General features: G+C 38.7%; 1 protein-coding gene across 3 annotated transcripts in view; it reads left to right on the forward strand.

Annotated features, from left to right (window-relative positions):
- Nucleotides 1-11,467: 11,467 nt before the first annotated feature.
- The window catches only part of TLK1 (tousled like kinase 1), a 152,333-nt gene continuing 137,577 nt past the window's right edge, over nt 11,468-26,223 (forward strand). For 2 of the 3 annotated variants that reach the window (XM_060152660.1, XM_060152661.1), the window contains exon 1: nt 11,468-12,177. In XM_060152660.1, coding sequence (XP_060008643.1) covers nt 12,039-12,177 — 139 coding nt within the window. In that variant the 5' untranslated portion in view covers nt 11,468-12,038. The remainder of the gene's footprint in view (nt 12,178-26,223) is intronic. The other variant, XM_060152662.1, reaches the window with a different exon arrangement.

Here is a 26,223-nt window from a genome sequence, read left to right on the forward strand (position 1 = left end):
AAAGATACGTGTGAGCTGGAGATACAGATTAAAGGGGCATCATTACCTATGTGATTTATGGAGTGGTTGAGACTGGGCAGGGATGTTGTGTATGTGTCATTTGTGTGTTTTTCTTTCCAGTCATTTTATTCTAAGTTGTATCTTTATTTAATTATAATAATTAGGTATATGCAATTTCCTTTTTCCTTTTTCACCTTACATTATACCAGAAGTTTTTCTCATGTTGCACTAGAGTTTTCAAAGCAGTCAAAACTGAATAAAAATATACCAAGAGGATATGCTATAGTTATAGTTGACCTTAGCTTTGTGATAAAAACTTTTGTTCATAGTTTTCTCCCATGTTTTGGATTTTTTCCTTAGGAAAGATTCTCAGAAATGGGAATATATGTGTGTTGTTACATAGTTAATGTATGTTGCACATATACATCCAAATTACTTTCCAAAATGGTTGTACCATTTTCTCCTTGATAGCAATAATGTATGAAAATACAAGTTTAATTAGGTCCTTGCTATAATTTGGTATTATGTATTTGTGGAATGTATATATTTTTATTATATATGTTAAACATTTCATTGAAGTAAAATATACATGCACCAAAGTGTACAAATCTAAGTGTACAGCTTGATGAATTTTCAAAGTGAACGCACTGTATAATCTGAACCTAAATCAAGAAACAGAGCATTATTACCAGCATCCCAGAATTCTCCCTTATATACCCTCCAAAGGTGTGCTGAATGATTTCACATTATAGGATGGTTTTAACTGTTTTTGAACTTCATATAAATGGAATCACATAATATGTAATCTTTTGTTCGACATTATGTTCGTACAATTCATCATGCCACTCGTGTAGCTATGATTCGTTAATTCTCATTTCTGTATGGTATTCTATTGTGTGAAAGTTCCACAATGTATTTATTCTGGTAGGCATTTGGGTAGTTTCTGGTTTGGGGCTATTATGAACAGTGCTGCTTTATGAACATTCTTATATATGTCCTTTGATTAATATATGTATGCATTTCTATTGGCAATGTACTTAGGAATGAACTGATGGATCATAATATATGTATATTCTCAGCTTTGGAAGTTACTGCCCCGTTTTCCAAGGGCACCACTTTTCACTTCCACCAGTGTATGGGAGTTCCTGGTGCTCTACATGCTGTCTGATATTTTGTCTTTTTCATTTTAGTCTTCTGGTGAATGGTATCTTATTTGGCTTCAATTTGCATTTCCTTGTTAACCAAAGATGTTTAGCATCTTATCATATGTTTTTCAGCCATTTGGATATGCTCCTTTTGAAGTAATTGTTCAAGGTTTGTGTCTACTTTTCTACTGTATTGTCTTTTCCTTATTGATTTGTAGGAGGTTAGTGTTGTTATTATTGTTGTTATTTTACATATTCTGAATGTGAGTCCTTTATCAGGTGTATATATTGCAAATATCTTCCGACTCCATGTTTGCTTCCACCATCTTAGATAAAGTCTCTTAGTGATCAGAAATTCTTAATATAGTTCAGTCTGTCAAATTTCTTGCTATGGTCAGCACATTTGTGTTCTGTTTAAGAAATCTTTGCCCACCTGTAAGCCATGAAGATATTTCCCCATGTTTTCTTTTTTTTTAATTAAAAAAAAAATTATTTATTATTCATTTTTGGCTGCATTGCGTCTTCGTTACTGCGCGCAGGCCTCCTCTAGTTGCAGCAAGCAGGGGCCACTCTCTGTTGTGGTGCGTGGACCTCTCACTGCGGTAGCCTCTCCCGTTGCGGAGCACGGGCTCTAGGCACACGGGCCTCAGTAGTTGTGGCGCACGGGCTTAGCTGCTCCGCAGCAGGTGGGATCCTCCCGGACCATGGCTTGAACTCCTGTCCCCTGCATTGGCAGGCGGACTCCCAACAACTGCACCACCAGGGAAGTCCCCCCATGTTTTCCTTTAAATGCTTTATTTTTTATTTTCATATTTAGATCTGCAATCCATCTGGAATATGTAGTTGGTGTAAGGTAGGAATCAAGATGCATAGTCTATGTGGCTATCCATTTGACACAGTCTAATTTATTGAAAAGATCATCCTTTCCCCCACTGCACTGAGTATTAATATTTTAAGGTTTTTTTCCTCTCTTCTGTTTAACACATGGGAAGTGGAACCTCGTTGTTAGACTCAAATTTCTTGATTGTTTGGGCAGTTTGCCGTTTCTTTATTGTATTAATTAAGACAGGATAGTAGCAAATAAAGCACCAAATTTCAGAGGCTTAAAATAACATGGGTTTATTTTTCCTCAAGCAAAGTCCAGTGCCAGTGGGCCAATTTATAAGGCAGCTGGTCTCCCTGCAGTGACTGGGAGATCCAGGTCACTTCCATCATGTGATTTCACATTATTGTGTGGTCTCTATAATCCCTATTAGAAGAAAAGAGAGTGCTATGGTGGCACATTGACTCCTAAATTCTTGGCCTGGATGGGACACACCCAATTGCAGCTCATGTTCTGATGTCTATATCTAGTAACATGGCTCCATCTCACTGAACGGAATCTGGGAAGTATAGTTTTCCCATGTGCCCAGGGTGGAGAGGAAAAACAGATACCAGAGAGATCGTGATTCCATCACATTCCCTCAATTAACTAATCATATTTCCACTGTGTGAACTGTTTGTCTATTGCCGCTTATCTTTTTTGGGTATCTAATATTCATATTAAATCAAAATAACCTTTAAGATTTTTTGCCTTGGATTCTATTTTGACTTAATAATGCTTCTCTAATTTATTGCAAGCTTGCTTACTACATTTCACCCATCCTTTTCTCTAGTCTTTTTATGTTACTTTATTTAGATGTATTTTTTATAAGCAGCAAAGTATTGGATTTTGATCTTTAACACAATCTGAGAGGCTTTTTCTATTAGTAGGGAATCTAAATTTAATAAGTAAACTGATCATGCTTAGTCTCACTACTGCCATGATTTTGTGCCTTTGTTTTCATACATGCATGCTGTTTCTTTGCAGTTTTGTGATTTGCTCTGCAGACTTGGTTTTGTTTTCTCTTATTTTCTACTGTGATTTTTTGAAGGTGGACATTCCTCTGATTCTGCTAGTGGGTTCCTGAGAGCTTTCCACAAATACTTTTAAAATCTACACTTGTTTAATTGTACCAATAAAAAGCCAAACAATAACCTTTGGAAACTGTGGAAAAGGAGGCACCAAACTTTTTTTTCTGTCCCTGTCACCTGCTGATCCTTCCTTTTGTTTGTCTTCATTAATCTAATCTGGGGTAGTAAACCCAGTCATTTGGAAAAATACAGTTGCTTTTTTCTCATAAACTAATTGCTATTCCTATAAAATATTTGGACAATACCCAAAAGTACAAAGGCCAGCAACAGAAATCTGCCATCATTTTATCACATGAAGACAACCACTGTTAATATTTTAGTATATGTCCCTTCAGTCTTTTTACTATATACATTTTATGTGATTGAGATTATATTGTATATATAATTTTTATATGCTGCTTTATTCACTGAAGTGCTCTTATAAGCAAACCAGTTGTTTTTGGTTATATAAAATCTTCACAATCATTTTAATGACCTTCTCATATTAGACGAGCCATAAATTATTACCACATCCTTATTATTGTACATTTAGGTTATTTTCAACTTTTAATTATTGTAAATAATATTGAATAAAATTATCTTTGTGCGAAAGGAGAAAAAGCACTTTTTTTCTAATTTAGGATTATTTCATTAGGGCAGATTTCCGGAATGAAATTAGTGGGTCAAAAGGAATACCTTTTTTTTTTTTTTTTTGGCCGCTGTGTGCGGCATGCAGGATCTTAACTCCCCAACCAGGGACCGAACCTGTGCCCCCTGCATTGGGAGCGGAAAGTCTTAACCACTGGACCAGAGAAGTCCCAAAAGGAATACATTATTAAAGGATTTTTGATCCATATTGCTAAATTGCTTCCCAAAAGAAATCCCATCATTTTAAATAAAATGTTGTTGCTATAGTTCTTTTAGCATTTCAGACTTAACATCAATTCATCTCTCATTATTGTTTTGGGCATCTCCACCAACTCTTTCCAACCCTATCTTCCAAATCATGAGTTCTTTTTATGATTCAGTGACTCATTTTATGATTCATCAAATTGTGTCAGATTCATGGGAGAATGTTCCTGATATGCTTTTTTGTTGATTACCAATAAAGTCAATGCTTTATGTAACTTAATTTGTTTTCTTTTCTCCATGTTGCATAGCAGGTGACTTAGTTTCAGTGAGGAAAATTACTTTTTTTTTCTGCTTTCTCTTCTGTTTCACTCTATATTTTTGGAACTGTCCATATTTTTTTAAACATCTTTATTGGAGTATAATTGCTCCACAATGGTGCGCTAGTTTCCTCTGCACAACAAAGTGAACCAGCCAGGAAAATTACTTTTTGATACTAGTGTCCATGTCCTCTCCCAACTCATAGAGCAAGGAGAAGCCTATGGTAAATTGAAAGATGCAGTTCTAGGAGGGATTGAAAAAGTGTTTTGAGGCTTCTAAACAGGGGAAAAACAGGAAATAAGCAAAGATCTAACTAGGTGCTCAAGACTATCTGAAACTGAAAATATAATTAAAAAATACAATAGAGACTTAAGTTGGTGTATGGAATAGATCCAGACTCTGATGGATAAATTTTGAATCTTGAAAAGGAAATAATAAGTTAGATCACTTTGATGCACTTCAAGGCCCAGCTGAAATTGCTCCTCATTTAGGAAGCCTCAAATGTGATCTTTCCTGCCTCCAAATTCTCCCATTTTTCTAGAAAATGCATCATTTTCTACTTTGGATAGCAGTCATTTGCTGGACTATTCTTTGATCATTACCTCTAAGCTACATGTGTGACTCACTCTGCACTTCCACAGCAGCTGGCAAATTGCTTTATCCCCGATAGGTGCTCAACAAATAATTCCTGAAACCAATGCTTATCAGTCTGTAACAGTTTTCAAAACCAATGGATATACAAGTTATAAACCATTCCCAAACAACTTTATTAAGTGCTCAAAGTGAGCAATAGCTAAGTAATAAATATTTACTTGAGGAAGTTTTCATGGTGGCAGTTTTGGAAATTTCATCGTGTGTTTATTGATTTCAAGACATTTTCTTTCCATAAGAAACTGCCATTCATTTCCCCTCATATTAACAACATTTTCCTTTTTAAAAAAATACTCCTTTTTATTTCTCATTAAACAAGAAATTTCTCTTTAGAGTGTATGCCCGCATGCGTGTGTGCGCATGCACGTGTGCAAATACTTAGAATCACAAATGCCAGGTTATTTTTTCTAAAATAGTTTTTCTAACTTTTTACTGTAAGTGTACAGTTTCACAAACTAGACACTCACTTCTAGCCAGCACCTGGAACAGAATACTATTTGCATCTCAGAAACCCCTCTCTTGCTTCATGGTGACTTTTTGACTTTTGGGAGTGAAGGGGGAGAAATTCTCATCAATATTTGATGTTTTTATATTGTTTCAAAGTTTCTAAATATGTATGAGGTTATATATATCTCACATTATTTTTTCGTGTATCTAAGAAAGATTTAGCATTTTTTATTTGCTAGGAAAGCATTAAGTGATTTTTAAAAATTAATTAATTAACTTTTTGGCTATGTTGGGTCTTTTTTTTTAAATTTATTTATTTTTGGCTGCGTTGGGTCTTTGTTGCTGTGCGTGGGCTTTCTCTAGTTTTGGTGAACGGTGTCTACTCTTCATTGCCGTGCATGGGCTTCTGATTGCGGTGGCTTCTCTTGTTGCGGAGCATGGGCACTAGGTGCATGGGCTTCAGTAGTTGTGGTGCACAGGTGTAGTTTGCTCTGTGGCATGTGGGATCTTCCCGGACCAGGGCTGGAACCCGTTTTCCCTGCATTGGCAGGCAGATTCTTAACCACTACACCACCAGGGAAGTCACACATTAAGTGATTTTGTTTGCTTTTTTGTTTTTGTTTTTTTTTTGCATTAAGTGATTTTGAAAGTCTTGAAACCATACAGTTGGAAAGATATTGTCAAAAATCAAGTATATTTGATATTAATGTTTATGAAAAGGAACATCAGTTTTTTTGCCTACAAAAAGATTCGGACTGCAGAAACAAAGTCCAGCGTAAGTAAGGTTTTGGGAATCTTTGTTCTTCCCTCTGAAGTGATGAATTTATATTTTAGTTTAATCAGTAAGACTTAGGATGAGTGAAGTGGAACACTAGATTACAATTGGTTTTATATGTTTTCTTAATCACTTTTCTAAGTAGACTGCTTTGTTAAGGGGTACATTGTTGATTTAAAATCTGCTATGAGCACTGTTTGCTTGTTGCACTTTGTTTTTGTAAACATTTCATAATACTCATGCCCTTGGAGAACAGCCTCTAGTGCTCTTTGGGGGAGGTAATATTGTTTTGAAGCTGATTATAATTCTTAACCTAAGCTGAAATGAATCTGTTTTGAGAATCTAATAATTCCAGCTTTTGTTATGTATAGATCAAGCCCCCCTCCCCCAATGAGTTGACAAACCAGAAGGAAACCACTTCCACTGCTAGAGAGAGCAGAGGAAGTGTAACCTAGCCTATTATGCACAAAACCCTGAAACTATCTCTGCAGGGATTTGGAAACCATAATCTTCAAGCAGTGGCTTTGTGAATTGTGCAGGGCAGGTAGAACACACTCAGTGAAATGAGAATTCTTCATAATCCTATGCAATGGAGTCATCTGTCCAAGCATCTACCAAAAAGAGGACTACTAAGGTGACATGTCACGATGGTAGGGCAGGTATCTTGAGAGCTCCGATCTGTGTGCATACATTCAGACAAAGAAGGAAATCAAATCTGGGGGTGAGTTCAGGCAAGAGGAGACAGGCTGGGCATTTCAGTTCACTCTAATAAAAAGGCCCAGCACACTCCATTTCCTAAACATTTGTAATGTAATATTTCATACATATTAGAGCAGATCTGGTGTATATATATATATATATATATATATACACATTATAAATATATATAGTTTAAAGAAAAAGAGTAAGGCAAACATACCTCCACACTCTCACCAAACTTAACAGTAGTGCATTTATTGACGCTTTTGAAGCCCCTGTGGGTCCTCCATGATCACATTCCCCCCTTTTCCCTGATGGAAGTAACTACTCTGATTTTGGCTTCTCATTCATTTTTCTTTCTGGTTTTGCCACATATATATTCCTGAACACTATATTATTTAGTTTTGAATGTTTTATAAATGAATCAAACTGCCTTCATCCTTCTTTAACTTGTTCTTATAAATCAGCATTACGCCTGTGAGCATTTTAATTGTATAGTATCCTATTGTGTGAATATACATAACTCTATTTATCTATTTTCTTGTTGTTGGACATTTGGGTGGTTTCCAGTTTTCGGCAGCTATTATCAGTAGTGCTACGGACATGCTTGTTCTTTCTCCTGGTGCACATGAACAAGAATTACTCTAAGATATATTATTTGGAATGGAATTGCCAGGTAATAGTATCTTCAACTTTACTAGGTAATACATCATTAACTATGTTTTGCTTAGTTCAAAAGGGCTAGGGTTGCCAGATGTAGCAAATAAAAATACAGGATACTCAGTTACATTTGAATTTTACATAAACAACAAATAACTTTTTAGTATCAGTATGGCCCTTGCAAAATTTATATTTCATCTGGCAACCCTAACAAGGTCAGTGAACTTTATCAAATCACAAACATTGGCCAATGAAGTGAAAGTGTGAGGGGGTGGGGGAGTATTTGGCCTTTTCTTCCTCTGCTAGCATGGCCAACAGAGTTGTTTACAAGGAGATTAGCTCAGGGGGCTCAGGTGCTTGTGAACCAGCTCTGTGGGTAATTGATTGGCTCAACAAATATGTATCAGCACCAGCTGTATGCCAAGCAGGTGCTAGATGTTGGGACTATAACTGTAAACATGACAGACAAGGTCCTTGCCCTCCCTAGGCTTTTAGCCAAGGCGGGGAAATGGAGGATAATAAGGCAATGATCTATGTACTGTGGGAGCAGTGGTGTGCTGGTGAGGAAGCCTTGATTTGTAGATTTTGCTGACTTTGGTGTTGTAAATACTCTTACCATGACCAGTTTCAAGCTACCAATGTGACATCATTGAACTCTGAGTTGAGGGAGAGACTTGTACAATCTGCTCTCTGGGTGGTATGAACTGGCTCCAGCAGCCCCCTGTATGGGGGAGTACTAAGAAAGGACATTTCATCCAGTCTCTGGGCTCATTTCTGACTGGTTTGGGGGAAAGAGACTTAAGCATTAATTGTTTCCTCAAATTTAGAAGGAATCAAATGTTAAGAGGTATAAAAATAATTTATTATATCTGTAATATTGGATGCTTTGTAAATATTTTTTACTATGGTATATAAATAGAAAAGAGTCTAATAAACATAGTTGTAAATTATGACTAGCCTATAGATCAGGGCTTAGATCTTCCCTTTTTTTTTTTGCGGTACGCGGGCCTCTCACTGTAGTGGCCTCTCCTGTTGCGGAGCACAGGCTCCGGATGCACAGGCTCAGTGACCATGGCTCATGGGCCCAGCCATTCCACGGCATGTGGGATCTTCCCGGACTGGGGCAGGAACCCGTGTCCCCTGCATCGGCAGGTGGACTCTCAACCACTGCGCCACCAGGGAAGCCCCAGGCCCTTTTTATGCTTAAATTACTTAAGAAATACATGATTCATTGTACAAAATTTGGCAAAGCAGAAAGTAGAAAAGAATAATTATGCAATCTTACAGCTCAAGGCTAGCCATGCACTTTTTGGGGTACAACCCTGCAGTCATTTGTTTTGCATACTTACAAACAAATCGGGATCAAACCCATGTTTTCTCTTACAATATACATGAAAATTTTATCATCCTTTTCAGTATTCTTCAAAGACATGATTTTAAGTGATGGCATAACATTCCATTTTCAGGCTAAGCCACGGTTTATTTAAGTAGCTCCCTATTGCTGGCAGTAGCCTCTTTATAAGTCAGTGTTGACTATCTTTATAAGCTACAAGAAAGCAGGAACCAATCATTTAATTGTCTTTCCAAGGCAGCACTTGTAACAAAAATAAATCGAAAGTAATTGGATTATGTTATTTGCTGTGATCCTCTAGTTACCATTTAAAATAAAAGGAGTCAGTCTGCATAAAATGTAACCGGGGTTGGTGTAAAGGTAACCTGAGGCTCTGGGGAGGGTTGGGAGGAAGATAACCTACTATCAAATCTCTCTGGTCGGGTTTTGTTTACTACTCTCGAGAGGAGCTGAGCTCCATATAAAGTCTTGGAATTGGTAGGAGCTTTAGAGATCACCTAGTGACTCTAACCTCTTTTTCATAGATGAGGAAATTGAATAGAGAAGGACTGTTACCTGCTGAGACTAGTACCCAGGCCTCTTGACTTCCTTCCTGTCCTGTGCTCTTTTCACCACAATCAGCTAAGCTTACTCTTTTAAAATACTGAGAGAGCATACAGTTGCCTATTACCTATCATATAGGAATTCTTGTTTTGCCTTAGGGTTAATGTGCTTTGGTATAAAAATCTAATGGTAAGGTTCTAGATATGTATCCAAGAGAAAGGAAGGCATATGTCCACACAAAGACTTGTACACAAATGTTCATACTAGCATTATTCATGATAGCCAAAAAGTGGAAACAATGCAAATGTCCATCAACAGGTGAATGGATAAACCAAGTGTGGTATAGTCACACAATGGAATACTCAGCAATAAAAAGAAATGATCTACTGATAAATGCAACAATGTAGATGAATCTCAAAATAATTATGTTGAGTAAAAGAAGCCAGACAAAAGTGTACAAACCGTACGGTTCCATTTATCTAAAGTTCTGGAAAATGCAAGCTAATCTAAGTGACAGAAAGCGTATCTGTGGTTACTTGGGAATGGGGGTGTAGGGGAAGAGGAACCACAAAGGGGTAGAGGAAATTTTGGAGGCTGATGGACATATTCACTATCTTGATTTTATAAATGGTTTCAGGGTTGTATACACATCAAAACTTATCAAGTTGTACAGTTTAAATATGTGTAGTTTATTATATCTCGCTAAAATTGTTTAGGGGACTTCCCTGGTGGTCCAGTGGGTAACACTCCTGTGTTCCCAATGCAAAGGGCCCCGGCTTCCATCCCTGGTCAGGGAACTAGATCCTGCATGCCTGCCACAACTAAGAGCCGCGTGCTGCAGTGAAGATCCCGCGTGCAGCAACTAAGACCCGGAGCAGCCTAAATAGATAATTTAAAAAAATAATAAAATTGTTTAATTTGTGAGATGTCCCTCTTAAGTTTGAAAAGCAGAACGTAACTAAAAGCTCACTGAAGAATCTGAAGCATAAGAAAACTAAAATTACCTCTGGAGATAACTGACAACCAAGATTCTATTCTAGTATGACAGTTTATCTGAACAAAACATTACTATGAGAAATGCAAAGTCACAAAAATAAGAAATAGAAATGACATTTTTGTCCCCCTGCATGCCATTTCCTCGTGCCAGTACAATTGCTGTATATCATAATCTTTTTAGTGTTCTATTCAATTTGGTTTTTTAAAGAGAGCAATCGCCTTGTATTTTTCCTGAACTATTAGACAGCTCCTTTATGTACAAGATGCCCAATCCCTGATGTGTCTGCCCGTGTGTGGGTTTGTAGAAAGTTACACTGTACCTATAAATTTCAGCAAATGCTGCAATTTGCTTTAGGATTTTGTAGTCAGGGCTCAGCAGCGGCCCTGGAACTTTCTAGAAACCATGCCCTCTTCTACAAGATGAACCCTGGATAGTTTCCCTAAATATGTGAATTCGCTGATCAAAATTTTCTTAGATTTCCCACCTACTGTTTTAAAACAAAGAACTGCTAGACCACACATAACAGCGCAGAACACCGGTAAAGATTTTCTTTTTTGGAAAACATTCATAAAGTTTTATTTCCATCCCCCCCCAACTTATTTTCTTAGCTCTTTTATTCGATAATCACTCCCATTCTGTAGACGGGGAGAGGCACACCGGTTTTTTTGCACAGTACAGAGGGGCAAGAAAGACGCGACTCTCAACTTTTCAGTTCCATTTTGAGAAATGATCGCATCGAACTCCTGAGAAACGACAGCCCAGCGAGAGCAGAAGCATTTCTCTCCAGGCTGGGTGTGGGTCGGAAGCCAGGCGCGCTTCCGCGAGAGAGAGGGGGAGTCAGGTGGCAGCGGATCGGGCGCGGGAGCCAGTGCTGCGCGGCGGGGGCGCGTGCGGGTGCGCCTCCCTCCGGCCGGCTCGGGGAGGCCACCCCCGCGCACGCCAGTCGGTCGGCCGGGCTCCCGCGCAGCGCTGCTATCCGCTGGTGAGCCAGCAGCGCCCGGCGCCCGCGTCTCCTCCCTCGCGCGCTCGTTCCCTCCCCAGCCCCTCCGCCCCCGCCCCCGCCCCCAACCCCTGGCAGTCCCTCCCCCAAGCCTGCTCCCGCGGCCGACGCCGCCGCCGCCGCTACCGGAGGCGCAGGAGCCTCGCGATAGTGTTTGCACAGGCGGCGCGTGACGCCGCCGCCGCCTGTAACTGATGCAGAGGTTACCCCGCCGCCTCAGCCGCCACCCACCACCCGCCGCCGCCGCCGCCGCCACCCGGGCGACGCCGGGGGCCGACGCACTGCAGAGGTGCCGGCAGGTTCCGCCCGCGGAAGTCTTCTCTGCCGGCGCAGCCCGCGCTCCGCCCGCTCTCCGACCCCGGCCCCAGCGGGCGCCCCCTCGACACTTCTGCCGCCGCGCTCCGTCCCTCTGCCTCTTCCCCGGCGCGCCCGCCGGCTCCCTCACTTCTCCCCCTTTTCCTCCTCCCCGTCCCCTCTCCTCCCCTCACCTCTACCCTCCCCACCTCCCCCCTTCTCGGTTTCCTCCCCCATCCCCTTGAATCTCCCCTCCCTGCCCTCGCTCTCTCGCTCGCCCTCAGCGCGGCCCCCGCCATGACGGAGGCGGGTGCCGGTGCCGTTGCCGCCGCTGCCGTCGCAGGGGGGGAGTCGGGTTCCCAGAAAGTAGCTTGATGAGTGTCCAAAGTAGCAGTGGAAGTTTGGAGGGGCCGCCATCTTGGTCCCAGCTCTCCACGTCTCCAACCCCGGGCTCGGCGACGGCGGCCAGGTCCCTGCTGAATCACACGCCGCCATCCGGGAGGCCCAGGGAAGGTAAGCGCCGTCGCGCCCGCGCCCGCTCGCGGGCCTCCCCTCCTGCGCCGCGGTCCCCGCGCCCCCGCGTCTCCTTCCTCCGACCCCGGGGTGGGGGAGGGGGCGAGGTGGACTCGAGGCCTCCCGGCTCCAGGGAGGTAGTGCTCCGTGTGTGGGTGGTGGTTCGCGGGTGGCTGAGAAGACCGACGAGGGGGTGCGCGCTGGAGGGGCCGGAGCGAGGCGCGGCGCACAGACTCGCCTGGGCTTCTTAAGAGCCAATCCTGCTGGGATGGGAAGCCTGACCCCGGACGCGAGCCCCTTTCTGCTCCATTTGCTAGTACACTCAGTACTCTTAACCTCCTGGCCTCGGGTCTCTGGTGGATTTTCCCTCTTGGTGAAGCATTCATCCTCGAGCCCCCTCCCCTTCCCTCGCGCACTCCTCCCCTAGAGGCGGTCCCCGCTCTGCGAGCTTTGCTGCCCAGGACCTGGAGGATGCCTCTCGTTTGCAGGGTCTCTGCCCTTTGGGGGGAGCCTCTGAAATTATCAAAGCCGACTCTGATCCCTTGCCTGGCCTCCTAGAGCAGTTTAAACGACAGACTGATTCGTGGGCAGGCTTTTAAAACCATCCCTCCAGATGGTTGCAACTTTGCTTCGCCATCATCTCCTGCGTGTTTGTGCGTTCTCTCTCTACTGCAAGTAGGCTACGGTTCTTTGACAGGGTCGTGGGTTTTGTGGGAAATATCTACGTAAAGGTTACTGCAAACACGCACCAGATCGGTTACAATTGTTTTCTAAGTTTTCTGGCTTCTTGCATGCAAGTGTGCTGCCACCAGATGTAGCAGTTACACAGCTAGTAAGACATCGGAGTGCTTTTGACTAAAATTTCAACTTGCTGTATTTAACTTTAAGTATACGACATAAAATGAAATTTGGGAGAATTGTGGGGGAAGAATAAATGTGCGTAGAATCACGTTTAACGCTCTTTTGTCTGGAAAACGTTTAGCGGTATTCATCAGCAATTGGTAAATGGGTTGTTCACCGCCGGTTGTGTCACACAGGGAGATTGTAGCCACATTTTCAGAAAAAACGTCTGGAAGTCCAGTAGTCTAGTGAATCCTTTAAAGATACCAGGAGCTTTGATTTATGCAGGAGTCGGTGGGATTAATTTATCTTGAAAATATCTGTCAATATTTACGACTCAGAGCCTTGACATTTGTTAATCAAGTGGTTTGTGCCCTGAATCCAGTGGTTCAGGCACAGCATTCTTTGTCATTTTGTTCCTGTGAGCATGTGTGAAAGTGACAATAGGCTCAAAGATTGGTATGAATTTGCTCTGGAAAATTCAGGGGAAGGTTTGATTTATGGCATCCATTAAGCATGCTGAATACATTGACATGACATTTCTCCTTTCCATCTCACCCCCAACCCTGAGTTCTGATTATTAGAAGATAAAAGTTTATTTATTGACTCACTCAAATTTAGTACACCTGGAGATTTTTCTTTTTGCATTTGAAAATTTGTAAATGAATGTTTTAAAATCTATTTTGTAAACAGAGCAGTTGGTGCTTTTAGCATGCTTTTACTTTTGTCTGTACTTTCATTAAGATGCTTAATGATAGTGTTAGGAATGATATGTAATGAGTGATAGTAAATGATGGTCTTGGGAAAGACTCTTTTAAGGCTATATCTTTTTTTCATTCATTTCTTAAATATTTGCTGAGCCATTTCTGTGAGCTAAGCACTGTGCTAGATACTGAGGGCATATAGTGTCGAATTGCTCATCTGTAACATCTGTAATTAATAATTTGGGGGCTGAAAAATCTAGATTGTGAGTTTCTGAGGTTACTGCAACTCTAGTTAAAAAATTTTCATACTATTCTGCAATTTTCCTGATGTTTTAAATTTTTCAGGGGTTGGAATAATTTAGCTTGACCCTCCAAATAACCAGAAATTTTGTCCAGCAGTTTGGATTTTTATGTAACCTGAATAGTGTGTCTCTATTTACTAATGAAATAACAGGACATGCTTTTGTGGAAGTTATACTTCACACCCAAGTACCTGTATGGTGACAGTGGTACATTGCTTTTTTTGACCAACCAGGAAGTAAGTTAAAACTGTTAATTCTCTCTAGGATTATATATATTCATCTTGAAGCTATAGTTTCAGATTTCACAAACGCTAATAGGAATTGCATATATGAAGCCCTAGGTATCAAGATGGAAACATTTTCTTTTGAGTGTGATCCCAGTTTTTATTTTAACAAGTGCTTTGCATCTTTTCCAAGTAACATTAGTATGTTGTGTAAAGTGATGTAAATTGAGAGCTTTGATTGCTGGTGACTGATAGATAGTAAGAACCATTACTATTAATGGAACTTGAGTGTATGTATCAAGGAGAGAATAAACTTTGTTTGTTTGTTTCTTTTTTTTTCTTTTTTTTTTTTTTTTTGCGGTACTCGGGCCTCTCACTGCTGAGGCCTCTCCTGTCGCGGAGCACAGGCTCCGGACGCGCAGGCTCAGCAGCTATGGCTCACGGGCCCAGCCGCTCCGCGGCATGTGGGATCTTCCCGGACCGGGGCACGAACCCATGTCCCCTGCATCGGCAGGTGGACCCTCAACCACTGCGCCATCCGGGAAGCCCTAAACTTTGTTTCTTGAAAAGTGGAGCAAATTAAATGTAATATATAATAGAAAATTTTAAACTTAAAAGAGATACACACATATGTATATGTACATATATAAAGTTACATATGTGAAGAACTCCTTTTAAGCAAACTTTACTTTGAAAATGGGCTATTTTCAAAGTTGTTCCATAAGTATCTATAAGCCTAACTCATAAGAATTAGGAATTTATATGATATAGTATAGACTTCTTTCTTCCCTTGTAGTGCCAAACCTTTTCCTTTATCAATCTTAAAATTCTCTGAGAGGTGCTCAGCAGTGTAGCTCTAGATTGCACATTGGGTCTTTTAAACCTGTGGCTAAATTCTCTATCCCACTTTATCTTCTAATCTGTGAATAAGGATGTGGGAAGTTAAGAAATTAAATTTTCAAATAAGGTCAGGTTTGTTTCCGAGGAACCTGGTGTGTGTACTGGCTAGATGAGCAGGTGGTTTTTTTGCATATCAATACATAGGTACTTTTGAATGGGTTACTGCTAAGAGTCAAATAAATGGTTATACAAAAGACTTGGCTTTTCTGTTTCATCTTGCCAGATATGAATAATTTGCTTTACTTTTATATAAATAATGAAAGTAGTTTGGTCAAAAAGATAATATTGCAGTTTAAATAAACTTGCTCTCTGTTTCCATATTTACAGACTGCATCCTTTAGACAAAAGAGTTAAAGTATTTGACTCCAGATGATTGAGTAATACCTGTAGGGAGATGTTAACAGTTAAGTGTACCAGATGGCCCTTTAATTTCTTGAAGTCACCTGCTGGAGCAAGACAGGGTTGTATGTTTAAGGATTCTAGCTCATGAATATATAGATATGTGGTAGGTGCCTCCCTTACAGAGGCATATGTACATATTAGAGGAGAGAGGGAAATCCAAGATAGTTAGAAGTCTGTGAATCTGCCCCTGAGAAATAGGCTGTGCTTTAGCCTTTTTGGTCTCAGGACCCCTTTACTCCCTTAAAAATTATTGAGGAAGAGATTTTATTTATGTGGGTTATGTCTATTGATATTTACTGTATTTGAAATGAAATAACTTCAAAAATATTTATCTAACAATAACAATCTGATTACATGTTAACAAATTTTAAAATGAAGATAGTCTAAAACAACAACTTTAGTGAGGGGACTTCCCTGGTAGCACAGTGGTTAAGAATCCGCCTGCCAATTCAGGGTACACCGGTTTGATCCCTGATCCGGGAAGATCCCACATACTGCAGAGCAACTAAGCCCATGCGCCACAACTACTGAGCCTGCACTCAATGAGAGCCTGCATTGAACCTGCACTCAATGATAAGCCCACGCACCGCAACTAGAGAAAGCCCGCGCACAGCAACGAAGACCCAATGCAGCCAAAAATTAAAACAAAAACACACTTCAGTGAGGCTGGTGGCATTGTTTTATATTTTTACAAATCACTTTAATTTCTGGCTTACTAGAAGACAGCTGGATTTTCTTCTTTCAGTCTGTTGAGATATATTTTGATTGAGGCATGTGAAGAGAATCCAACTTCACATAGATATGTAGTTGCAAAAGAATTAATTTTTTTTTTTTGCGGTACACTGGCCTCTCACTGTTGTGGCCTCTCCCGTTGCGGAGCACAGGCTCCGGACGCGCAGGCTCAGTGGCCATGACTCACGGGCCCAGCTGCTCCGCGGCATGTGGGATCTTCCCGGACCGGGGCACGAACCCGTGTCCCCTGCATCGGCAGGCGGACCCTCAACCACTGCGCCACCAGGGAAGCCCAAAAGAATTGTTTTAATAGTCTTTTTGGAAGTTATTCTTTGATATTACACCAAAATTCGACAAGTGGCAGTTTTTTTAAAGGTACTTGTGATGTGGAAGTACATTTTATCCCAGAAGTGTCTTCAGGACCCACAAGAAATCTGTGGACCATACATTTAGACTAAAGAAGACACTAAAGGGTGGGAAAAAGTATAGCTGTTTTCAGGCATTTCAATCACATAAATTGAAGAGAGAATGTGTTCATTATGCTGTTATAGAAGATGGACCAGCAGGTGAAAGTTAGGAAGGCGCAGAATGAATTCAGCATCATTTATTGACAAGAATGTAAAAACTGTATAACTACTAGACTTGGCCAGCAATGAAAGAACTGCTTTAAAGAATTTAAAGCAAACTACGGAGACTTTTTTGGGGGAGCTAGAGATAAATTCTGTAGATTCTTATTTCGTGTGCTATTAGATTAAGTGACTTAAGGTCCCATCCAGTTAAAAATTGCAAACATTCTGTGATTCTTTGAAAATTCGTAAATATAGTTAAACTGTACTTACATATCCATGAATGTTTTTGAATATTCTCTTAAGTCAGTAGCATGAAACTATCATTGACTTTATTACTCTTTTGCATTTTTATTGTGCTTTTCCTCTGAGGATTTTTCTGTATTTTCTAGAATCAACACTGTCAGTCTTGAAATCCTGATGAATTCCCTGTGAAATATAATAAACTTTGAAGACATTTTAGGGAATCAGATGCTGCTTACGATACAGTTTAGTAGAGTTGTCATATACTTGGGCACAGAATTTTAGAATGCTGTGGGGGGCTGATTTTCAGTTCAGAAAGAGAAACTGTCAGCAGTCTGTATAGTCTTTCATTTGTAATTGTGTATGTGATTTCAGAAGTAATGTGTTTAATCTAATGGTTTTAAAGCTAGAGAGTCTGAAAAAAGGATGCATGAAGGCAAAGCGTTTAAATTGATCTCTCTTGAATTTAAAAATGCATATTAAATACAACCAGAACATAAAGTGAAGAATTTAAATTCTCATCTTATTGAGAGAATTATGCATGTAACAGCTATCATTACCTATAGCAATTCATATTTTAATTTAATATGGAACATAGTCTCTTCTGTGAGATGTATTGAAAGGTTAGATTTTAGGTGCTGGGAAGTCAAGGTTAAACTCCTGTAACTTTCTTGGGGTCAACTTAAGTGTAGTAAGTGACATAGCTTGAGACTTCATGTATTTCTTGCGTTTAGACTTAAAGCTCATTTTCTATAGAAGAGCCATAGGATTAAGTCATTTAGTTTAATAAACTCCTTCATGCTCTTTAATAATTTCCAGAAATCTTAGAATAATTTAGAGGAATGGTGAAGTAGGAGAAGTAGTATGGTAGAGAAGAGAAAGTGCATTGATAATTGGAATCCAAATGTAGTCCCAATTTTGCCATTAACTAGCTGGGTGACTTTGGGCAAGTTGCCTATCTCTCTGCTTCAGTTTCATAAAATGAGAATTACAGAGCTGAAAGGGACCTTGGAAGCAAATGAATCCAAACCTCTCATTTTACAGATGGGGAAACTTAGATAATTTGCCCAGGCTTTTACTGTAGGAGAGGTGGGACCAAGATTCAGTTTTCTGACTTTCAGCTTAGTGCTTTCTCCATTATACTTTGTGGCTCCTTTTCATCTGTAAAATGAGGGAGTTGAATTCGAAGCCTTCAGAGTTCTGTAACAGCTCAAAAATATTATTTGTTTGACATTAGCACTAATTATAATTTACTGGAGGAAAGTTTGTAGCTTTTATTTATTGGTGAAAGAAATGTTTCTTGAAGAAGCAATGTGACCTTTTCAAGGTTATGTTATAATTTGTTAAGAGAAGATACTCATCTTCATTATTACCAAAAGATTTTTAAGTTTATTTATGAGCATGGTAAGCAGTAGTATGCAAGGTGATCTTGTCTTTTTAATGATCTATATTCTAAAATACTGTTATGACTATATTAAAAGCTGTGTAAATTACATAAATAATAATGTGGTGCCCTGAAGTGAAGTAACTAGGTGATTGTTCCTCAGAAATTATTTCTGGGGTGTTTCCCCCCGAGTTAGATTCCTCTGCTCCTTAGTGTCATATAGGATTGTCTATTTCATAGCACCTTTGTCATACTACCTTTTATTATAGTTTTATTTTTTTGTGTACTAGACAGAAAGGTCTTGAATTCAGAGACTATGTTTTGTTCATTTCCATATTCTCAGTGCGAAGTAGGATGTCCTCTGGAGCAGGGGTCCCCAAACCCCGGGAGACCGCTACAGCTGTGGTCTGCAGCCTGTTAGGGACCTGTTAGGGACCGGGCTGCATAGCAGGAAGTGAGTGGCATTGAGTGAGCAAAGCTTCATCTGCTGCTCCCCATCGCTTGCATTACCGCCTGAACCATTCCCCACCCCTGTCCGTGGAAAAATTGTCTTCCACAAAACCGGTCCCTGGTACCAGAAGGTTGGGGACTGCTGCTCTATAGAGGTGGCACCTAACGAAAAGTTTTGTTGAAGATCTGTTAAAGCTTTTTTTTTTTTAAACGGAGTGATTATATACTTAATATGCACGTATTTCAGACCCAGGGAGATACTCATTTTAGTAAGTCATAGGCAAGTTATATTTTAGAGAGTGATAATGGGTAACAATAATAGCTAAAGTTTATTGTTTGTACATGTTAATTAATTTAATTCTCGTAACTCTGTGAGGTATATACAATTATCATTCTCATTTTACAGATGAGGAACCAAAGCACAGAGAAGTAAAGAAACTTGCCCAGTATGACACAGAGTAGTAAATGTTAGGGCTGAGATTTGAATCAAGTCTGCATTTTAACCACTGGGATATATTGCCTAAGATATGGAAATTTAGTTTTGGGTAATTTCTTAGTTTTTCCTTAAGATATTTTAATTTACTAATCAGCCTTTTAGGCTCATTCAGTTTACTGGTAAACTTTGTCATTATTATTTTTTTGCATGAGTTTTGTATGTATGTGGAGGTAAGATTAAAAAGAAGAAAAATCCAAAACCAATTTGTACAGATCTTACGTTTCATGGAAAATGTTAGAGGTATACTAATGAAAAATCTTACTTTCATATTTAATAATTAAATTGGGATGCCATTTATCTTAATATTTTGACCTCATAAGCTCACCACAGCAATAACAAATAAACATTAGAATTTGAATGGAGAATTTTTGACTGTCCATATAGGAATAGTCCACTTATTGTGGAGGGTTTTAACCTGGTGCATGAGGCTCTGAACAAAATTGAGATGCTTTAGTGGCAGATGTTTGAGTTTTATTAGTATTCAATATGGCAGGGAAAGGAAGCTTGAAGCTTAATCTGATTCATCTTATAAGAAGTATTTTTTAAAACACTTAAAGCTTTAATTACCTTATTGCATACAAAACAGATCCCTTGGTAACATGTATTATTTAGTGTATCTAATGAGAGAAAGAATATGAAAGGGTTGATAGGAATTCAAAGCATGATGTAGAAAGATGCAGATCTGAAATAGGTGGTAGGTTGTGAAACTTAAATCTTCTCAATGTGGCTTCGCTATTAGGTTTGAAATTTTGTGAATTTCACGAAGACAGGTTATACCTCTATTTAAGTTAAAATGCTTGTATGCTACAAAGATGCAGTGCAAAGCCAAATATAAGTGGTTTGGGGGGCTGACATAATATTTGTTCTCCTTCATTTATATGGATTATTAAGAGTTCGTTCTGCTCATAAATTTGTACCTTTCCCTGGAAACTAGTTTAGTTGGAGAAATGACTTCTAGGTTTAAATTAAACTTTAACCTGGTATTTGCTGGTATTGTGTTAAATGTCATACATTGTGATTTCAGAATTCCACACTTGACACTATGTATGTGCTTCTTGTCTGATGGTGAATATGGTGCCTCTGGAGAAGGTCAGGGGGATTTGTATGAGGCCAATCAGATTCATCCTGTCTTTCATGAGACCTGAGGCATGTTTCTTTTTTTTTTTTGACAAATGGGGTATTTTTGCTTTTTTAAAAACATAGTTTTTCCTTTTTCTGTGCACAGATTTTAAAAAACATCAGTGAAGTTACCTGGTTTAGTTAACTTTGTATATATATTTTTGCTTATCTCATTTATTTAAAAGATACATATACTTATTAATGATAGGACTTGTTCTAGGCACTTTGTAAATAGTAACTCATTTACTTCTAACAGTCATGAAGTAGGTACTATTGTATCCCTATTTTACAGATGAGGAAATTGAGCCACAGAGAGGTTAACTAACTAACCCAAGGACACATAGAGAATATGTAGCAGAGTTAGGATTCAGACTAGGCTCCTGAGCGCATGCTCTTAACTGTTATACTATTCTGTTAGCATTATTCCACTGAATTTTAACCACAGGGATACTGAATGGATGTACTCTAATTTACTTAGTTAACCATTCTTCTTTTGGTAGTGTGTTAGTCATGATTTTTTGCTTACCTGTGATAAAAACTTAACACAAGCTTTGATAAGTTAAAAAAGGAATTTACTGGTTCACGTAACTGGGAATTGTATGTGTGGAGGAGGATGGAATGGCTTTGGAAACAGCTTAGATCCAACATCTCAAATAATGTCACTGAGCCTCTTTGACTCCATTTCTGGGTTCTTCTAGCCTCTTGCTTCTGGAGCCCAGTCACGTACCTTTGGCTTAGCAACCACACTTGACAGACAAAACTTTTTCCTAATGTCCACATGTCACTTCTGGGTTGATGCTGATGTATTATGATTGTCAGTTCCTTAACCAGTCACTGGTACCTGGGAGATATACAGCAAGGTAGCCACTATGGCTGTAGGTAGAGTGAGTTGAGGAATCCACAGAAAGCCATGATTGACGGACCGCTGAAGGTCACACAAATTAGGTGAATGGTAGTTTTCCTGAGGAATGGATCATGGTGAACAAAAACATCTTAACTACCATAGTTAGTTATTTAGGTTATTTCTTTTCTTTTTACTTTTACTTTTTGGCTACAATAGATATAATATCTCTGAGTAAAAGCTCCCCCCACCCCCCGAAGAGGATTCCCAGTGATGGAATTATCAGGGCAAAAAGTATAAAACAATTAAAGGCTTTTGATAACTATTGCCAAATTATTATCTGAAGAATTGTGTTCCACTCATATAGCAGCAATGCATGAGATAGGCATGTATTTTTGAACCAGGCGGGGTTCACCTCATCCTAGGAATTACTGGGCTTAAATATTATTAACACAGTGCCTTGCAGTTAACCAAAGGGTTGCGATCTTCATACTGAACATGTATCTAATCCAGTTTATCAAATGCTTTATTATATTTTCTCCGGGCATTTCTCTCACTATTTAAAAATTTTTCATTTTATAGTTTTAAACAACAAACCCAAAAGGCTAATGAATGGCAGTCCTCGGCAAGCTCTTGGCCCCCTACTCCTCTTTCCTATCAGTGTCTCCTACTTCTCTGACCTAGTTGACAGCATTATACTTAGTTTTTTATACTTAGATATTGGTACCTTATGTTAGAAGCATTATTATGTAGAAGTAGTTACAAGCACATATTTGTTAGATTCCGGATATCAGTTTAGGTTTTGCCACTTACTGTAGTAAGTTACTTAACCTCTCCATGCATCTGTAGATTTTCTTTTTTTCTTTTTTTTTTTAAATGCTTTTTTTTTTTGGCCATGCGCCTTTTGGGATCTTGGTTCCCCGACCAGGAATCAAATCCGTGCCCCCTGCAGTGGAAGCGTGGAGTCTTAACCACTGTACTGCCAGTGAATTCCTAGGTTTTCTTGATTGTAGGATGAGATAAGAGATAGTAACTATTTCATAAGGTTGTGAGAAATGAGAAATTTGTGGTGTGTTAACAAGTCAGTATGTGTTAACTGTTACTATTATGTTTAGATACAAGGATGCTTTAGAATTAAAAATTTTTTCATCTTTGTTTCAATGTCAAGAATAGGGAACAAGTACCATCTGGATTAAGATCCTTATGACCAGAGTACACTTGACATACATAGATTGTCTCCCTGGCTTGTTGAAGAATTCTAGCAGGGTTGTATATGACAGAGGCAGATTTCAAGTGATAATCATAATTGTTAGTCTCATTTCTTTTCACTATATAATATTGTGGTATTTATTATACATACAATTTTTCTTCCTTTGGTTTATTTCTTTATTTTACATTTTAAGGATTTGCTTTACTGGGCAAAAGGGGATGAATTTTTTAATGTCATTTAATGTGTATTGTCACTATTGTTTTCCCTATGGGATAACCAGGATTTTAAAATCTGTTATTGCTTCTCAGAAGTGAATCAATTGTCAGAGCTTTAGAGTTTTATAGAAACCTTATTGGCATAGTTTGTTTATTCATTCAGCAAGTATTTTTGGACCTGGAGCATAGCACTGGGTAAACAAAGGTATGTAAGATATAGTCCTTGTCTCCTGGGAGCTTGGGCAGAGTCTAGTGAGGAAGACTACAATTCATAACATGTAATTTATACTTAAAAAAAAAAACACTTTGTGGGTCAGATAAAACAATTTGTGATGCCAATTTCAACTTCTCATATAAACAGAATTATTACGTAATGTGGTTGTAGCCTATCCTATATCAAGGTGTTATATTCATTGGTCATTTGGTTGCTAGAAAAAAACTTTAGCAAAACAAATTTATTATTAGAAGGATATAGGGCTGAGTGTCTCTTAGAACCCATTTAGGTCTCAAGGGGACTGAACTAGAAACTGGAAATTCAGGAACCACAGTAGCACTATTCTCCTGTGGATCATAGAGCAACCCTCTCCAGTGCTGTGAAGGAAAGTTTTTTAAAAAGGAAAAGTGGGAAGGAAGGAAATTGTATTTCTGTCAATAGGTATGAACAGAGTATTCCCTAGAGAAGGGAATTAGACAGTTTTCCTCCAGTTTAACTATTAAATGTTATCATTTTGTTTCAGTTGGTATGTCTTGATTGCTAGTGAGATTGAACTTAAACTTAATATTTATATCAAAAGCCCAGTCTTTAAAAAATTATTACTCTCTAAAGTTCAGGTACTCTAATTTTACTGTGATTCAGTTGATTTTATTTTTTAATGTTATATGGTGCTTTACCTTTCATTATTGTGTCACAATATTAATACATACAGAAAATGCACACGATAAATAATGCTCAGTGAATTACTATAAATCGATGTACGTAACGACCACTCAGTTAAGAAATAGAACATAGGCAGCATTTCAGAGCTCTCTTCCTGCATTCATCAGTCATTCACTACCTTCTCCCTTCCCTCCAAAGCAATCACTATTCTGACTTAATTATGCCTGGTTTGAATTTTATATAAACGGACTCATACAGTATATATATTTTTTCTAGCTGCTTTTGTTTCACGTATGTTTTAGAGTTTCATCCATGTTAATTCCTGTAACTGTTGTTCACTTTCATTGCTCTATAATATTACTTGTATGTGTATACCACAGTTTATTTATGCAATCTGTTGATAGATGTTTGGGTTGTTTCCACTTCTCTATTATGACTAATAATGCTGTATGAACATATTTATACCTGTCTCTTCATGTACTATTAATTTCTGTTGAGTATATACCTAACAGTAAATTTACTGGGTTATAGGCTACGTGTGTGTTTGCCTTTAGTAGATACTGCCAGTTTCCCAAAGTGGTTGTAACAATTTACATTCCCATGAACAGTATATGAGAGTTCCCATTGCTCTACACCCTCACCGACAGCTGGAATTGTTAAAATTATTTATTTTTGATATTCTGGTGGATATCAGGTGTTATTTGTGGTTTTAATTGTCATTTCCCTGGTGAGTTCAGAGGTTTACCATTTTTTCATAAGTTTATTGACTTTTGGATATATCTTGTGAAGTACCTGTTCAGATCGTTTGATCAGTTTTCCTTTGTGTTGTTTCTCTTTACAAAAATAAAAAATTAATTGAAGAAATTCTTTTTGTATTTTGGATTCTTTTTGTATTTTGGATAAGTACTTTTTTTTTTATTAACACCCCTCCCCAGTTCTGTGGCCTGTTCCCCCACTCCGTTATGGTATTTAAGAAGTATCTCAATACATGAAAAATGTTTTCCTATGTTTTTTATTTTTTAATATAGGCATTTACAACTGTAAATTTCCCTGTAAGCACTCAATTAATTCACCCTGTAAGTTCTTTTTCTTTTTTGTAAAATGTTACAGTTTATGCTGATATATTACACAAGTTGTAAAACACACAATATAAAAATTTGCAAAGGTTAATAAATATATAAATTTAACAATATTTACAAATCTTTTTTTTAAATTTTAAAATTTTATTATACAGCAGGTTCTTATTAGTCATCCATTTTATACACGTCAGTGTATACATGTCAATCCCAATCTCCCAATTCATCACACCACCACCGCCACCCCCCACCGCTTCCCCCGCTTGGTGTCCATACGTTTATTCTCTACATCTGTGTCCCAGTTTCTGCCCTGCAAACCGGTTCATCTGTACCATTTTTCTAGGTTCCACATATATGCGTTAATATACGATATTTGTTATTCTCTTTCTGACTTAATTCACTCTGTATGACAGTCTCTAGATTCATCCACGTCTCTACAAATGACCCAGTTTTGTTCCTTTTTATGGCTGAGTAATATTCCATTGTATATATGTACCACATCTTCTTTATCCATTCATCTGTCGATGGGCATTTAGGTTGTTTCCATGACCTGGCTATTGTATATAGTGCTGCAGTGAACATTGGGGTGCATGTGTCTTTTTGAATTATGGTTTTCTCTGGGTATATGCCAAGTAGTGGGATTGCTGGGTCATACGGTAATTCTATTTTTAGTTTTTTAAGGAACCTCCATACTGTTCTCCATAGTGGCTGTATCAATTTTCACTCCCACCAACAGTGCAATAGGATTCCCTTTTCTCCACACCCTCTCCAGCATTTGTTGTTTGTAGATTTTCTGATGATACCCATTCTAACTGGTGTGAGGTGATACCTCATGGTAGTTTTGATTTGCATTTCTCTAATAATTAGTGATGTTGAGCGGCTTTTCATGTGTTTCTTGGCCATCTGTATGTCTTCTTTGGAGAAATGTCTATTTAGGTCTTCTGCCCATTTTTGGATTGGGTTGTTTGTTTTTTTAATATTGAGCTGCATGAGCTGTTTATATATTTTGGAGATTAATCCTATGTCCATTGATTCATTTGCAAATATTTTCTCCCATTCTGAGGGTTGTCTTTTCGTCTTGTTTATGGTTTCCTTTGCTGTGCAAAAGCTTTTAAGTTTCATTAGGTAGCATTTGTTTATTTTTGTTTTTATTTCCATTACTCTAGGAGGTGGATCAAAAAAGATCTTGCCGTGATTTATGTCAAAGAGTGTTCTTCCTATGTTTTCCTCTAAGAGTTTTATAGTGTCCGGGCTTACATTTAGGTCTCTAATCCATTTTGAGTTTATTTTTGTGTATGGTGTTAGGGAGTGTTCTAATTTCATTCTTTTACATGTAGCTGTCCAGTTTTCCCAGCACCACTTATTGAAGAGACTGTCCTTTCTCCATTGTATATCCTTGCCTCCTTTGTCATAGATTAGTTGACCATAGGTGCATGGGTTTATCTCTGGGCTTTCTATCTTGTTC

The sequence above is a fragment of the Lagenorhynchus albirostris genome, chromosome 6, assembly GCF_949774975.1.
Source record: "Lagenorhynchus albirostris chromosome 6, mLagAlb1.1, whole genome shotgun sequence".
Classification (NCBI taxonomy): Eukaryota; Metazoa; Chordata; class Mammalia; order Artiodactyla; family Delphinidae; genus Lagenorhynchus; species Lagenorhynchus albirostris.